A 12178-nucleotide genomic window follows, 5' to 3' on the forward strand; every position below is an offset into this window, starting at 1 on the left:
ACCCAAGGCTGGAATCGAATGCTGTGAGGTAGCAGCGTGAACCAGTGCCAAGTCTGTTTAATACTTCTTCAGAATTAAAGAGAGAGAAGATGTGTTAGGTATTAAACCATAGCTGGGAGAGATTGTGACAAAAACGTAGCAAACTTAAGATGATCATAGAATCCGAGAATCCGTGGTGCAGAAGGAGGCCATCAGTCCATCGAGCCTGCGCTGACAAGAATCCCACCCAGGCCCTACCTCTGTAACCCCACGTATCTGCCCAGTTAATTCCTCTGACATCAAAGGGTAATTTACCATGATCAATCAACTTAATCTGCACATCTTTGGCGTGTGGACAACAAGAGACAGATGGCCCAATGTAAAATGGATGGGGGCAGGGGCAGCTTGCATTGAGACAAAAAAAAAGTACGGATATTTAAAATGGCAAACAATGGGAAATTATGAGCTGAGTGAAGGTGTGCTGCAAAGCAGTCACCTATTCTGCTTTAAGTCTCTCCCAGTGTAAAGGAGATCACATTGGCACAGTGAATAAAGTAGACCAAATTGAAGATGGTCCAAGTAAAATGCTGCTTTGGCGTTTTGGAAGACGAGCAAGGAGATGAAGGGACAGGAGCTGCAGGAAGAGGATGAGGAGTTGGACATGAAGGAGGAGTGAACCAGGTTATTACAGAGGGAGCAGACCCTGCACAGTTCCAATGGGGTGGGTGGTGAGGGGGAGATGTGTTTCGTGATGGCATCACGCTGGGACCGGCAGAAATGGCGGAGGATGATCCTTTGAATTCAGAGGTCATTGGGATGGAAAATGAGGACAAAGGGACCCCCCTATTATGGTTCTGTGAGGGAGTGGAAGGAGTGAGGGCAGAGGTGCCAGAAATGGGTCAAATCCGCTCAAGTGCCCTGTCAACATTGGGGGTGGGAGGGTGGGGAGGTACAGAACCTCAAGGAAAACAAAAAATGTCAGAAGCACTATTTTTGAAGGTGGCATTGGCAGAACAGATGGTGACAGAGGCAGAAAAAGCAGGAGAATGGGATGGATTCCTTATAGTAAGCAGGTTTGAGGACCTATAGTTGTGATAGTTGATAGGCTTATAACGAACATCGGTGGCAATATATCACCGGAAATGGAGACAGAGAGATCAAGGAAAGGAAGTGTCGGAGATCGACCACATAATGCGGTTGGGAAGAGGGGAGGAAGTCAGATGCAAAGAAACGAGCTCTGTGGTGCACAAGCCAGCTGATACGATTGTCTACCGGAGCAGTCTAGTGGAGTCTAGTGGTAGAGTCATGGCCGGGGAGCGGGTATAGGAGGAAATGAAAGTTAGCACTCAGATCCACGAGGTAGAGGTCAGTACACCAGTATGATCTTTGTCAGCAGGTTTAATCACAAGGTTGGGGTTGGACCTAAGAGAACGGAGTGCAGCAAGTTCAGAGACAGACAGGCTGGAGTGGGTGACAAAGACAGAGAAATTGAAATGGACAATATTGTGCTAACAATTCTCAATTAAAAGATCAGATAGGTGGCCAGAGGATGGGGTCCAGGTAGAGGGAGAATACTGCAGGGGGATGGAAAGATCCAATGAACAGAAAAAAAGTTAAGATAAGCAGTTGAGTGCATAATGTGACTTATTTATGCTTCCTATATTCATACATCGGGATCTCTGGAAACAAAAAGTATATGTTCAAGCCTTGCACCCTTCTGAAATACCGAGAAGCCTATAGTTTACTTTGGCATTTTCCATGGTAACGCCTCAAGTAGAGTTGATTTACCAACCAGTTGGCATCCTTTCTGCTGTAGTATAAATTGTAGCAATCATTCGAAACTCAGCATTCTTGCATTTGTCGTGAATGTAAGATAAAAAGCTTCAACACTTTTTTTTTAAGCGATATTCAAAAATGCTATAATCATGTATAACACTTTGGAATTCTTAAATACTCACGTACAAATGAAACAAACAGTCACCAGGTTTTGTACCTGCAGTAGTTGATTTTCCAACACCTCCTTTTCCTGAGGCTACAACGATAACCTGCTTCACTCCTGGAATCACTTGTTGCTTTGGAAGTCCCCGAGCCATCAACCGTTTTTGTCTGTCCTGTACCGACTCAATACTGGACCCTGAAGACTTAAATCATTGACACAATAGGAGAGGGCATTTCTTAATTAAAACAAAAGCTTTTTTAAAAAAATTATTTTGGGATGCGAGTATCACTAGCTTAGACATGTTGTTGACAATTTGCCTTCTTCAGCATCTGGAATCCATGTTGCATAGGTACAGCCACACTGCTGTTAGAGAGGGAGTTCCAGGGTTGTGACCAAGTGATAGCAGAGGAACTGCATTATAGTTCTAAGTCAAAATGGTGTGCCACTTGGCTAGGAATTTGCAGGTGGTGTTGATCCCATGCATCTGCTGCCCTTGTCCTTCTAGATGGTGTACATCATGTGTCTGGAAGGGTAGTTGAGGGAGCTGTAACACATTGCTGCAGTGCATTTGGTCAATGGTATTTACTGCTGCCACTGTGCACCGCTGGAGGATGTTTAAGGTGATGGATTGGGTGCTGTCAAATGTGCAACTTTGTCCTGCATAGTGTTAAGTATTTTTCTGAGTGAAGTTAGAGCTGCACTCATGCAGGCAAGTGGAGAATATTCCATTACATACCAGACTTGTGCCCCGTCAATCGTGGACTGCCTTTGGGGATTCAGGATGCAAACTATTTGTCACAGAATTTCCAGCAGTTCTTACAGCCAAAGTACTTATATGGCTAATTCAGTTCAGTTACTGGTCGATGGCAACCCCCAACCAACCCAATTCCCACATTGATGGTAATGCCATTCAATGACCTGGGGAGATGTTTTGATTCTTTCTTGTTGGAGAGGATTATTGCCTGGCACTTGTATGGTGCAAATGTTACTTACCACTTAACAACCCAAGTCTGAATGTTGTCTTAGCCTCATTGCATGGGCACTGATTACTACAGCACCTGAGAAATAGTAAATGGTATTTAACACAGGACAATGAAACTTCTCACTTCTGACCTTATGTTGGAGAGAAGGTCATTGATAAAGTATCTAGGGCAATGCACTGCAGCTGAGAGGATTGGCCTCCAACAACCACAAACATCTCACTTAAGCATGACTTCAATGAGTGAAAGTTGGCATGCCATCCCACTCACCCTCCACAATTAGCACAGACTTCTGTTTTCCCAAGTTTCCTTGATGCCACACACAGTTCAATATTGCCTTCATGTCATGGCAGTCACACACCTCAATTCTGAAATTTAACTCTTTTGTCCTTGCCCAAGCCCTGAATTTGCATCTTTCTCTATTTTTTCTCCTAACTCCAGTAAATTCCTCTCTGAGCTCACTCTTGCCAGTGACACTCATCTCTTGCTCCCTTGATCAGGTTCAACTTCCCCTCCTGGCTGTCATGATAGTAGAGGAATTGTCCGGCATTAGTTATAAAACGGCATACTTAATACTTCATGGGGGTCACGTGAGCTGGGGGTCAGAGATCAGATAACACATGTGGGAAGTCACTGTTTTATTATATAACATTTTCTACAGTATATTTTTATTAACACTTTTACATGGGATAAACCCTGCCGAAAGCTTATCATGTTACACATACTGCTCTGCTCATCATATATGTGATTTAGCAAACGTTGGCAGAAGATCACTAACACATGCACAATGCACGATCAGATGTCTGGACTAAAGAGTGTTGACCATCTTGTGATGTGTTTAGTTAACCAATCATTGGCAATGGGTGTTCTCTGGAGTAATTAATAATACTGGGTAAGAACAATAGAAAGGAGAGAGAGAGAAAGAGTACAAGAATGAGAAGCTGGTGTAATCTTGATTGAACTCCTAATAAACTTGTCCAAGGCCTAAGAGATTTCAGTGAATTCTTCAACCTAACACACATACAAATGCAAGTTGTAACTCGGCTGCAGGCCTGCAATCATCAGCTTATTCTGTTTTTAATAAAGTTAGTTTATAATAATGATATTGGTCATCCTGCAACATAAAAACAAGACACAGTTCCCCCAGCTGGTTAGCCAATCTTGTAAACTGTTCTCTGTCTTCAGTTATTGTCTCTCTTTCTTTTAATTCTGTTGTCATCACTCCTCCCACCAAAAAAAACCCTTGTCCCAACCATCTGCAAATCTCTAGCCTTCCTTTCTTTTCCAAAGTCCTTGAACATGATATTGCCTCCAATCAATTCCTATCTTTCCTGGTTCGCAATGTCGGTGTCAGTATTTGTCCCAAGATGAGCTTCTAGCCTCATATTCATGCCATCACCTGCAGTCCTTACCAAGTCTGGCTTACACATGACTCCGCACCCACAGCAATGTGGCATTCCCTGAACTAAATAGAGCCCTGCCACCCACAGATTTTCAGTTATCCAAAAGTCTCATTCATTCATCATCTATGGTCACCTGAACTTCTTCAGCTCCTAGTTCATCAACAACACATCGATTTTAAAATTTTTACCTTAATATTCAAATCCTTCCCATGGATGTGCCCCCTCAATATCAGCCATGGCTCAGCTAATGCAAATGATGAATCATTTGAGCACAGAAATCAAGACTAAAATTCCAGCGCCATACTGAGGAAATGCTGCACTGGCAGTGGTGCTGCCTTTTGTCTAAGGCATTAAACCATGCCCTGAAGTATCCTCAGATAAACATTACAAGTCTTAAGGCATTATTTCGAAAAGCACCAGCACCAACACTATTTCCAGCGTTCTGGCTAATATTATCCCTTAACCAATAGGAGAAAAACAGGTCATTATCACATTGCTGTTTGTGGGAGCTTTCTGTCTGCAAAATGGCTACCATGTTTGCTGTACTTAGAAAATACTTCAAGAACTGTAAATGTTTTTGGGATGTCCTTTCGCATGGAAGTTGCCAAGTCAACTTAAGTTTTTCTTTCTGTCTCTAATGTTATGGTTCAGGTCAGAAATGCCAAAGTGTTTAATGGATCCCACCTGGATCATAAATTTTACATCTTGAATTTGACTAGGATAAACATGATATGTTTCACTTCTGGTACTATTCAAATGACCCACCAGGGAGCTTTTATTGAACAAAGTTTATTTAAGAATATAGTTAACACATATGGAAAGAAAAGTAGCAACAACTTCAATCAATTACAAACAAAAACAAAACGACGCAATGTATAACTGTCAAGAAATATATGTAAAATGTTCCAATCAAAACAATCCCATAGACAAAGACCTTTTTCACAGGTCTAACACAGCAAAGAGTAATGCTCACACAATACTGGACTTCAGTCCTTTGGATAAATGCTGTGGGTCTCCTGATACTCAGAACAGTCTGAAGTCAGAACAACAGGCAAAGACTCTGGTCAGACCACCAACAGCAGAATTTCCCTTTCAGAAATGCAAGACCTTGCTTCCTGATAACCAGAACTGGTTCCAAACAAAACAAAGAGAGAGGGAGAAAAAAAAACCTCTTTTCAGCTTGCTGTCCCTTCTAATACCCAACTAACTGCAGTCAAACAGAAAATGAAATCTTAAATTCACTGGAAAGGAAAAAAAGCTGTCCAAAAACACATGACTGTCCTCCTAATAATGCAGGATCATAACTGACCCCATTTAAGCTATTGAAGTAGAAATAAAAAGCCCCCCGTGTAGACAACCCAGTTGCAATGAAACCAAACTGAAAAAGGTCTGCTTACGACTGCAGAGAACAAGATTTTTAAAAAACTTTCTTAAAGCTACACCATATCACACTAATGACTGACAGTCCTCTCAGCCCTGCATTCTATTTCTAGTCTCTTGGAGCATCCCTGATTTTAATCACTGTCTAATTCCCTCCTGAAACCTACCTTTCTTCAAGATGCTCATTAAAATCAATCCTTTTAGTCAGTAGCTTATGTGGCTCAATGTCAAATTTTGTTTTAAAACAGTATTAATCACCTTAATATGTTTAACGGCATTATGTAAATACAAGGTGCTGTTCTTATCAGCAAGCTCCGCACCAATGTTCTCTTCATAGTTCAACTGCTCATTAGATAAATTATTATAAGCCGGTTACTCAGCAGATCAGGCAACATCGGTGGAATTAAAGATCTGACAGAGTTTAAAAGGCAAACGACCTCAAACGTGAGGATGCCCAGTATTTACGATAACTCAGATTTTCAACATCTGCAGAATTTTACTTTTGTATTTAATACTTCCATTCAGAATAATTTAAATAACTGATGTCAAATATATTTTTACCAAATAATGTCCTGGACATTGCATTTAGACTTTCATAAGATTCTTACCAATCGAGAGATACTACATAGTATAATTTAATAATTCCTGACAAAATATTCTTGAAACTGTTGCATATCCTCACAACTGACGTTAACCACGCACTTCAGCCTACTCTGTAAAGCTCAATCCCGAGGGACAACGCCGAATTTGTATATGAAATTTGTCCGCATGAAGATGAATCCATTTGTGTCCCAGGTATTGGCGCTCACGAATGCGATTTAAGTGCTACCCGTTTACATACACGACAGGATTTACTAGAGAGGTATCCTCAGAGGTGAGGGAGAAGCTGAATAACACAGGTAGGAGCCGGTTAACCCGCCGGAGGGGTGGTTCGCTGATACTCACCCAGGCTCTCTGCACTAATGTGAGCTGGGCCGGAACGCGCAGAATGTGACACAATGTCGCCCATCGCCCCCAGGCTACAGGCAGCTGGGCCATCCGAGCTCCGCCGGAGCTGCATTTCTTTAGCACGGAATTAGCACGCGCCAACCCAACACAGTAAACTCGGGACGCTGTGACCGCCATGTCCCGAACCCTCCCCGGTTCCCCGCGCCGGCAATGACGCCCGGAAGTGGTCATGAAGCCGGCGTTTACCCATGGTTCTCAGAGGGGGCAAATTTGAAGGGGCCTTTCATGGGAGCCGTTTGTTCCAGTTCTCGGGGCTTTTCTTTTTGGGTTTTGTTTTTGTTTCTTTTTTGCAGTTGAATTGGAACCGGCCGCAGCGCCGCCGCCTTGGAGGTGCTGGTGGAAGGAGTTGGGCGATTTGAGTTTTTTTCTTACATGGTCTCCGGGCGCTGGTAGCTTGGCTTTCCAATGATGTCAGAGGTGAGGTCTGAACGCGGTGCCCTGTGGTCTGATGCCGAGACCCTGGCGCTGATCGCCGTCTGGAGTGAGGAGAATGTGCAGACGGCGCTGGACGAGCAGCTCCGGAACAGCCACGTTTTTAAGTTCATCTCCTCGCAGCTGCTGGACCAGGGTTACATTCGCACCCCGGAGCAGTGCCGCATCCGTATCAAGGGGCTGAAGAGGAAATACACCCTGGCCAAGGACAGCATTAAGAGGGGCTGCAGCGCCAGCGGTAGGAAAATATGCCGCTTCTATGAGCAGCTCGATGTGGTGCTCGGTTCCCGGGTAGCCAGCGAGCGGCCCGTACTAATGGACACAATCCCGACAATGGGTGAATCGCAGGATATCAAAGAGGAGCACAGCAGTCCGCACTCCGATATCAGTCAACGGGTTGAATGCCGGAATGGCCATTGTTCTTCCGAGGAGCCCGATCACTCGTTGGGAGAGACCAGCAACCGGCAGTTTGAACCTCAACCCTCTACCAGTGCTTTCTGTAGTGAGTATTTTTTTTCGTCTTTCATTGTTTCAAAATGTAAAGAATTATCTTTCGTATAGCAAATGAGAAATCCTGGCATGTCCAGGTCATGCAACTGTCGAAGAACAAATAGGTGATCGAGCTGCAATTCCCAATGTGACAAACAATTCAAGCCGGGTAAATATAAACAATGCTCTGATATAATGGAACTTCTGTGTAAACGCTTTCGCTTTGCAATACCTTTCTTAGTTCGTTCTGTATTTCCGAATTTCACTACTCACGTATACACGCTCGCATCGCAAAGTAAAACTCTAATTTAAAAGCAAATTACTGCAGATGCTGTAATCTAAAACAGAAAATGCTGGAAAATTTCAGCAGGTCTGACAACATGCATGAAGAGACAACGGAACCAACGTTTCACCTCTGGACGACCCTTCGTCAGATCAAAAATCTAGCTTTATTACATGTTTAGTAGTTTCCGCGCCCAAAACTCTTGGATCAGTGGTCTATTCTACAAATCTTATAGTTAATAACTAACTCGTGTTTGTTTACATTCCTGATAGACACGTTTCCTATAAGTCAGCATTAAAATACCGATAGAGGATGGATAATTGCTTGGGACATGCTGAGGTTGTAAAAAATCATCCTGTTCTTTCTCTTATAAATACAGAGATTTAATAGAAATTTTAGCTGTGCTATTTTCAGGATTTAATGGTATTTATTTCCAGCATTATTTCACTGTACAAAATCTACAAATTGGAGGTAAAAATTCAACCAAATATAATGTTTTTTGGAAATACGTTTAGTCATGTTACTGTCTACGTTAATGTTCTTTAATAATAAAGAACAAAGAGTAGGAATTAATGGGTGTTTTTCAAATTGACAGGCAGTGGAGTATCACGGGGTCGGTGCTGGGACCCCAACTACTTATAACATAAGTGGCTTGGATGAGGGAACAAAATGTAACATCTCAAAATTTGCAGAGTTGGGTGGGAGGGTGAACTGTGGTGAGGATGCAGAGATCCCTCAGAATGACCTGGTTAGGTTGAGTGAGCAAATCAATGGCAGATGCAGTATAATTTGGATAAATGTGAGGTTGTTCACTTTGGAGGCAAAAACAAGAAAACAAATTACTACCTGAATGGCTGTAAATTGGGAGAGAGGAGTGTGCAGTGGGACCTGGGTGTTCTTGTGCACCAGTCACTGAAGGTAAGCATACAGGTGCAACAGGCAGTAAAGAAGGCAAATGGCATGTTGACCTTCATTGTGAGAGGTTTCAAGTACAGAAGCAGAGGTGTGTACACAGGGCCTTGGGGACGCCACACCTTGAATATTGTGTGCAGTTTTGGTCTCCTTTTCTGAGGAAAGGTAGTCTTGCTCTTGAGGGAATGCAGAGAAGGTTTACCAGGCTGATTCCGGGGATGGCGGGACTGGCGTATGAGGAGAGATTGACTAGGTTAGGATTGTTTTCACTGGAGTTCAGATGAATGAGGGGGGAATCTCATAGAGATTAATAAAATTCTAACAGGCCTAGATAGGATAGATGCAGGGAGGATATTCCCAATGGTGGGGGAGTCCAGAACCAGGGGTCACAATCTGAGGATTCAGGGTAAACCATTTAGGATGAAGGTCAGACTTTCTTCGCCCAAAGAATGGTGAGCCTGTGTAATTCATTACCATAGGATGTAGTTGATGCCAAAATATTAAATGTATTCAAGAGGCAGCTGGATAGAGCACTTCGGGCAAATGGGATCAAAGATTATGTGAAAAGGGCAGAATTAGACTATTGAATTGGACGATCGGTATGATTGTAATGAATGGCAGAGCAGGCTCGAAGGGCCAAATGGCCTTCTCCTGCTCCTATCTTTTATATTTAAAACGAAAACAAGTCTTAAATCACTTTGTAGACAAAGTATATTATCAATTTTAATGCTGCCTTTGCAAAGACAAAGCAATACTTTTGTCTGAAGCGGTCAGTTTTTAATACTTCAGTTTTCTACAAATCAGAAAGCATAAATGAGTTGGCAAAACTCAGAAGAGCCTATACTCATATATCTGTATGGTTTGACACTAATATCTTATTTATTCTAGGCCTGGTATGAAATCCAGGTTCTGATTTTACAGTAGCTTTCGTGCATAGTACACACTCTTTATCTCTGCACTGCCTTCAATGGCAATTTCAGTGTGATTACTGCAAGAGTGAAGACAGAAGTGCAGAGGCATTCAATAAACTCAACACAACATGTACAGCCAATTCTGTATAAATCAACAGAGCCAGTAGAATGTTGAAATGTAAACAGAAAACGCTGGAAAGACTCAGCAAGAACTGTTCAGAATAAGTCATAGTGAACTCAAAATCTTAGCTCTGTTTCTCTCTCCATGGATGCTGACAGACTTGCTGAGTTTTTCCAGCACTTTCTGTTTATATTCAATGTCAGAGCAAGCAACTGAGATAGTTCTCTTGCAATATGTTTTAAAATAAATTTAATCTTTGAAATACACTTGCTTTTTATGTAACCATAAACCTCTTCATTTAGTTTATGATTCTGCTGGCTTCAGACTTACTGCTGACTGGCAAAAAGTCAGCAGTAACTAAATTACACAAAATGCTTTATGAGACACACTGAAATAAATCACATGAAGACGAAGTATGTCTCATTAACAGACTGACAATGCAAGGCATGTGTCTACACAAAGCCAGTACATCTGTCTTTGTGTAGATACATCAAATCAAATCAAAAAGCCATAGTAGCTAAATTCAAACAATGATAACTCAGCCAAGAAAATGTCGATAAATACTTCTAAGGAATAATGTAGTTGAAGTGATTCATTTCACCCCACACTATATAGTATGTTCAAGCAGCTGGCAAGTTGCACGATAGCCAGCAAGAGAAAGATCAATGCATAAACCATCATGTAATTTATTGAGTTCTTTGTTTTGTCACAATATGATATGGTTGAGGAAAATAGATAAAATCTGGATCAGTGGGATTGGGAAAGAGGAGAGGTGGTTTCAACTTCCTTGATTGCAATGTAAATATAAATACTCAATCCATGTGAACTTTTATTTTTCATATGTAATAAATGTGGGTTCCAAATGATTACATTTTCCAAAATTTGACAAGCTAGGACACTTAAAGTATGGCTAACATGGATGAAATTTGTGACTACAATATCCTAGATGAAGATCCTAGACAGGCTGCAAGAGATAAATGATACTTGTCCCGAATGTCCTAAGACAGAGAGCAAAGGTAAACTGAGGGATTGGTGCTAGTTGAAATGACAAGGAAATATCGGGCAGCATGATGACTGAATGATAAGCTCTGCTACCTCACAGCGCCAGTGACCCGTGTTTAAGTCCAGCCTTGTGTGACTGTGTGGAGTTTGCACATTCTCCGCATGTCTGCATGGGTTTCTTCCAGGTGCTCCGGTTTTCTTCAACAATCCTAAAATGTGCAGGTTAGGTGGATTGGCAATGCTAAATTGCCCCTTAGTGTCCAAAGATGTGGAGGTTATGCGGATTAAGAGGATAAATATGTGTGGTTATGGGATTAGGCCCTGAGTAAAATGCTCTTACAGAGAGTTGGTGCAGACTCAGTGGGCTGAATGGCCTCCTTCTGCAATGTAGGGATTCGATAATCTTCTATGATTTCTATGAAATATCTGTAAATCAGTAAATGGAAAGCAGGGAGGAACTCAGAAAAATTACAGTCACTAGGGAGGAGATATTGAGTAAATTGTTGGAACTGCGAGCTGATAATCGTCTGGTCAGATGGACAACATGGAAACATAAAAAGCTTTCAATGCAGAAGCATGACATTTGGTCATTGAGTCTGCACAAACTCTCTGCAGCATCCCACTTAGACCCAATTCTCATAACCCCACATATTTAGCCCTCTACTCCCCATGAACCTAACGTCTTGGGACCCTAAGAGACAAGTTTAGCATGGTCAATCAACTTAACCTGCACATCTTTGACTGAAACCAGCGCACCGGAGGAAACCCCACAGACACAGGGAGAATGTGCAAACTCCACATAGTCACGCAAGACCGGAATTGAACTTGGGTCCCTGAGGCTGTGAGGAAATGGTGCTAACCACTGTACCACCTAAAATGTGCTAGAGTCTTGAAAGAAGTGGCTCTGAGATAGTTGATGTGTCAGTTTTAATTTTGCAAAATTCCCTAGATTCAGGAGATTTGCCATTAGATTGGAAAACATAAGAACATAAGAAATAGGAGCAGGAGTAGGCCATCTCGCCCTTCGAGCCTGCCCCGCCATTCAATAAGATCATGGCTGATCTGTCGTGGCTCAGTTCCACTTTCCCGCCCTCTCCCCATAACCCTTAATCCCCTCTCTTATCAATAACCCATCAACCCGCTTCTTAAAAATATTTAGCGAGACAGCCTCCACCACTTCAACGGGCAGAGAATTCCAGAGATTCACCACCCTTTGAGTGAAGAAGTTCCTCCTCAACTCCGTTCTAAACCGCCTCCCCCTTATCTTGAGGCTGTGCCCCCTAGTCCTACTGTCTTTTTTGAGCGGGAAGAGTCTCTCCACCTCTATCCTATCCATCCC

At 42.4% G+C, this 12178-nt stretch overlaps 2 protein-coding genes across 3 annotated transcripts in view; one reads left to right on the top strand and one right to left on the bottom strand.

The window, feature by feature from the left end:
* The window catches only part of nubpl (nucleotide binding protein-like), a 66234-nt gene extending 59303 nt beyond the window's left edge, over positions 1-6931 (bottom strand). The window contains exons 1-2 of one of the 2 annotated variants that reach the window (XM_080202874.1): positions 6627-6918; positions 1973-2120 (exon numbers count right to left, since the gene is read on the bottom strand). In XM_080202874.1, coding sequence (XP_080059000.1) covers positions 1973-2120; positions 6627-6860 — 382 coding nt within the window. In that variant the 5' untranslated portion in view covers positions 6861-6918. Of the gene's footprint in view, positions 1-1972; positions 2121-6626 lie in introns of both variants that reach the window. The other variant, XM_080202875.1, reaches the window with a different exon arrangement.
* Positions 6932-6990: 59 nt separating this feature from the next.
* Positions 6991-12178, top strand: part of LOC145352681 (uncharacterized) — a 46071-nt gene continuing 40883 nt past the window's right edge. The window contains exon 1 of the mRNA XM_080202876.1: positions 6991-7623. Within this exon, the coding sequence (XP_080059002.1) occupies positions 7095-7623 (529 nt within the window). The 5' untranslated portion in view covers positions 6991-7094. The remainder of the gene's footprint in view (positions 7624-12178) is intronic.

The sequence above is a fragment of the Carcharhinus amblyrhynchos genome, chromosome 14, assembly GCF_965287045.1.
Source record: "Carcharhinus amblyrhynchos chromosome 14, sCarAmb.v2.hapA, whole genome shotgun sequence".
Taxonomy (NCBI): Eukaryota; Metazoa; Chordata; class Chondrichthyes; order Carcharhiniformes; family Carcharhinidae; genus Carcharhinus; species Carcharhinus amblyrhynchos.